The sequence below is a fragment of the Cyprinodon tularosa genome, unplaced genomic scaffold (genome assembly GCF_016077235.1).
Source record: "Cyprinodon tularosa strain WSP-4 unplaced genomic scaffold, ASM1607723v1 ctg468, whole genome shotgun sequence".
In the NCBI taxonomy this organism is placed as follows: Eukaryota; Metazoa; Chordata; class Actinopteri; order Cyprinodontiformes; family Cyprinodontidae; genus Cyprinodon; species Cyprinodon tularosa.
Genome location: NW_024039194.1, coordinates 598,926 through 603,837, shown reverse-complemented (window position 1 = coordinate 603,837; position 4,912 = coordinate 598,926). Strand labels below are relative to the sequence as shown.

Here is a 4,912-nt window from a genome sequence, read left to right as displayed (position 1 = left end):
AGATATTAGCCGTGTATGTGTCTGTTGCCAACTTGCCACTTCATGTACGGTCTGACACAGACCACATGTCACTGGTTTTATTGTGCAAGGAAAAAGATTTCAAGGAATTTGGGCATTCTAAAGTTCTTTCTGAGTTACTAGAAGACCTGAGGCTGTTGGAGGAAAATGGGATTGTAATGGTTGATGAAACGGTAGTTAAAGGAACTGTATTTTGCATTGCTGGAGATAATCTAGGCTCACATTGCATTGGTGGGTTCTCTGAAAATTTCAGTCGCACACAGCATTTCTGCCACAGCATTTCTGCAGATACTGCTTAATAACCCGATCAGAATTTCAGGGTGAGGACCCAAATGTGTGTGGACCACTCCGCACTATTGAGAGGTACAACTCTGCTCTTGATGAACTCCAGACAGCTGAGGAACCGGACGTAGAAGGTGTAAAGTTCAGGTCAATATTTAATTCTTTGAAATACTTTCATGTCTGTCTTCCAGGTTTACCTCCTTGTCTAGGTCATGACCTCTTTGAGGGAATTGTATCTTATGACCTGGCATTGTACCTGAAATATTTAATTAAGAAAAAGGGATGGTTCACTTACTCCACTTTGAACAGGCGCATTAAACAGTTCAAATATTGTGACTCTGATGCCTCCTCGAAGCTGTGTGAAGTCACTTATAACGCAGCAAAGCTCTCAGGACAGGCTACGCAGAACTGGAACCTTCTAAGGCTGTTGCCCCTCATTATTGGCGACAAAGTACAAGATACAGCAGATGATGTGTGGCAGTTGACTCTCCAGCTGAAAGATACTGTAGAGTTGATATGTGCTCAGAAGATTTCTTTGGCTCAGATTGCATATCTTGACGTTGTTATTCAAGAGTATTTGGAGACAAGAAAAGCGCTTTTCCCACAATGTAATCTAAAACCAAAGCACCATTATTTACGCCACTATCCAGCTCTGATTATAAAATTTGGACCCTTGATTAGACTATGGACAATGCGTTTTGAAAGTAAGCACAGTTATTTCAAGAGGTGTGCTAGACATTTGAAGAATTTCAAAAATCTCTGCCTCACCCTCTCTGAAAGACATCAGATGTTGCAGGCTTATGTTTCAGCAGGCCAAAGCGGTCAGACTATCTTACAGATTAAGTCTGGTTCTCCTTTTTACTCAACATTATACAGTAAATCAATTCAAGATGCAGTTAGGCAGTTTGACTTCACTGAGACCAACACAAATGTCTCATTTGAAATACTCTACAAGGGAACGTCTTACAAAAAAGGCCAATTTCTTGTAACAGGGAGCATGGAGGCAGTGGAGTTTGGTGAACTACAGCTTATATTGATAAATAATGAAACTGTCCATGTACTGGTCTCGGTGTATATAGCAGAATTCCTTCCCGAGTATCACATGTACTTTGTTAGGAAAGATGATGAAAAGATGCAGTGTCTAAACATCTGTGACTTGATAGATTTCTATCCATTACCATCTTACATAAAGAATGGAAACAAAATGGTTCCACTGAAACACAGTGTGCTGTCACATTAAACCGGGGTTTTGAAAAGTTAAGTCCAGGACCCATTTGCAGCCTTTTGACTGTTTTTCTTTTCTTTTATCTTTTGCCAATGACGATAATCCCCTAATGAAACAGTTTTACTAATCCAGCATGACTGATGGAGTCTTTAGTTTTAATTAAGGCAAAATTAATGCAGAAAACATTAACTATTACCACAAAACGTTGCCTACACATTTAAAAGTTTAAAGTATCAAAACTTTTTGCATTCTCTTGTGAGGACCACATGTATCCAGCAAGCCCTGCTGCACCCAGATTTACTTTGAATGAATTTATTCAATTTTGGAGACCTTTAAAATGTCCATAGTGGATCACTTTTTCTCAGTTGAGTAGGAAAAACTGATTAGTTTTTCTTTTTAGCCTCTTTTTTTCTATCACTTTTTTTCTTTGGCCCTTCACTTCTTTCAACTTCAATATTTTGCACCTTAGGACAGAAGGTTTGGACACCGCCATACTAATGATGTTTTGGAAGAAGTCTTAGGTTGTTATTTTTGTGTTAACTGGAGTTCCTTAACTGTTTTGTTCTCAGATATGGATGATGACTCCCAAAGCCTCACACGCAGGGTTATTTATGAGGGGTTGGCAGATCTCCCAGTCTCAACTCTACAGACTTTGGAGGACACACTAGAATCTTTGGGGGTGGAGACCAATGAAGATTTTCAGTATATTAATGAAAATGATCTGAGATCTGTACTAACACCAATTCAAGCAAGGAAGTTACTGAAAGCTTCGAAACAAACCAGTAGGTACATTATTACAGAGATATAGCAGCCTATCTTTACCTTTTGTTCATTACTATATACTTTTTATCATATAGCACAGACCAGTGGAATTTCCAGTGAGCCATCTCTGTCGTTGTCATCTCCTTCTACAACCAGCACATCGTCTGCCTCTTCATTTTCTATACATTCCACGCCAGTAGATTGGGTTGACACTTTTCAAATTCCTTGGAACAGGTTTCCAGAGAACTTGATTGAGTGTTTTAAGAATGAGGCAAGGCCGAAACCCCACCTTCGAAGAGAAATGATTCGGATTGTCGTTTCTTCAATGATGGAGGTGTGTGCTTCTCCTCGCAAGCAAGAAACCACAGAAGTGGCGAAAAAATTGATAGCAAAATATCCACTTTCACTCCAAGATATTATTGAAGGTGATATAGTGGGCCCAGGGTATTATTCACTCGTCAAGCAACTACAAAATCGTATAGAAAATTTGAGACGGGTTTCAAAACCAAAAATAAGGAAGCGTAAAAACATGTTAGATGAAGATGGCACAGTCCCACCAGAGCAAAATGCAGCTGTTCAGGACATTTACGGTTGTATAAAGTGGGACATGGAAGTCATGCCAATCCAGGAGACAGCAGAGACACAGAAAGAGAAAAAAGTCAAATTGAAAATGCTAAGTGAAGAAAATAACTTAAATTCGGACGAGATAAGAGATCTTATGCAGAGAACCTACTACACTCAAAGGAAAGAAATAAACCAGGGAAAAGACCTACAAATTATGGTGAAGGAGTGGCCCTTCCTGTTTCAGGAAATTGGTATGACGATCCACTTCCAGGAGCTTACTGGAGTAAATCTACTAGAGACTTTCCATAAAAATCTAGAAAAAAAGGGTAAAAGACTTCTGGACTACTTAAGGACTGTCTCGGCCCACAAAATTAAACGAGTTCTTCAAACTGTCCGAAACCTGGATATTCTGAGAGGACAGGTCCAGGGCTGCTCTGAAGAGTTGAAAGATCTTGTCCTCCTCCTTCTGTCTCATTTCAATGACAAAGAGGAAACCCTCTTCCACTATGTAGATGAGACATGCCTAGCAGGAGAAGTAAAAGTGGACAACTTGCCTGTCACACCATGCTTGATTGTATGTGGTAAGTAAATATGAATATTCACTGAGTAATTTTAAGAAAGAAATATTACACTGGTTAAAGTTTGTATAAGACTAATTGTTTTCTGGAATATTTTTTGTCAGGAACCTCCTGTTATACTTCCAAGAATTTTATGCTTGGCATTGACGGCAATGTTGTGAATGACCAAATACCAACCTTCACATCCGCTATATGTCTAATGTTAGCAAGTTACTTTTGCTTCAACATTCATTATCCGACTCATCTGGCCTCCACACTTGATTTCATTCAGAGGTAATATTCTTTTGTTTTCCTTCCCTCATTTAGATGAAGTCATATTTCATTACAGTGGTTGATTTTCATGTATTGAATAGGTGCTTCCTAAACATCAATCCAGACCGGGGGACAAAAGTCGAAACCAAGAAGAATAAGAAGAACGTGTCAGTGAACCCAAGGGTCCTTACCCTAATCTCTGAAATCGCAGATCATGAATGGAGAGGGACATATTAAAATGGACATAATAGTCCAGCAGAAATGTAAATTCTGATTTCTTACACACCACTTATAGAGCAGAATACAAATTTCACTGCAAGAATATGGTTTGCAATCTGGATGGATAGAATTTACATTTAGTTTTCATATTTCTTAGTTTTAGGATCTATTGAATTTATTTCAACAGGCTTGCTGTATGTTTTGCGGTAATTATAAATGCCTGAATATGTAGACAAGTTCAAGACAACAGCTACTTTTTTTTCCATCATTGTGAGAGGCTGTTCCTTTAGTTCAGTAAAATGAGAGAAGAGTGACTTGTATTATTTATTTTAAAATTGTAGATTCATTTAATTTAGATGCTCCATTAATATCTCAGCCAGGACTGCAACTAATGATTCTTTTGGCTATCAATAAATATGACAATCATTGAAACCCATACAAAATTGCACTGTAAGTCAGTAATTGTAAAATGCCAGCAGTTACTGACTAGAATATTCACAGCATTATACTGCCGTAGAAAATACATGGCATTATCATAACTGAATAAATATATATCCTAAATAATTGTGACAGTCACGAATGTAGAAAATACAGAAATATAGTGTAAAAATATAAGTAATTGTAAAGTTCTTAAAAAATTGTAATATTGCCAGCAGTTAATTACCCTAAACTTAACAGTAGCAATCAGCCAAAATTACAAATTTTGCTGATGTTTAGATCTACAATGTAAAAGCGTAAACAAGACTGCAAAAGAATTTTTTACAAAGAACAGAATGCTGGTGTGATATTCTGGTTTCTTTTTTAATAATGCCTTTAATACACCAAACTGAAATCTCAGCAGTAGACCAGGCATCGATCTGGCGATCCACTGATTGCAAAGCAAACTCCTACAGCCAACGCCACCATCACTTATGAGAGTATTTGATCATTAACATTAAGAGAACTGTATGTTAGCCCCTCTTGCTTGAATGAAGCTGAAGTTGGTTTCCAATTGCTGCTTCCAATTTGGGAA

At 37.9% G+C, this 4,912-nt stretch overlaps 1 protein-coding gene across 1 annotated transcript; it reads left to right on the top strand.

Annotated features, from left to right (window-relative positions):
* The first annotated feature begins 380 nt into the window (after window positions 1-380).
* On the top strand, window positions 381-4,338 carry LOC119794107. Its single transcript, XM_038301464.1, has 5 exons — window positions 381-447; window positions 2,095-2,307; window positions 2,383-3,432; window positions 3,534-3,702; window positions 3,783-4,338. Exons 2-5 carry the CDS (start codon window positions 2,097-2,099, stop codon window positions 3,916-3,918), a joined length of 1,566 nt encoding a protein of 521 aa, XP_038157392.1. The 5' UTR covers window positions 381-447; window positions 2,095-2,096; the 3' UTR covers window positions 3,919-4,338.
* The last annotated feature ends 574 nt before the right edge of the window (window positions 4,339-4,912 follow it).

Coding starts and splice junctions, on each gene's coding strand:
- LOC119794107 (XM_038301464.1), top strand. CDS start 2,097: ATGGATGATGACTCCCAAAGCCTCACACGCAGGGTTATTTATGAGGGG. Junction 2,308..2,382: donor GAAAGCTTCGAAACAAACCA/GTAGGTACATTA, acceptor TTTATCATATAG/CACAGACCAGTGGAATTTCC. Junction 3,703..3,782: donor ACACTTGATTTCATTCAGAG/GTAATATTCTTT, acceptor TGTATTGAATAG/GTGCTTCCTAAACATCAATC.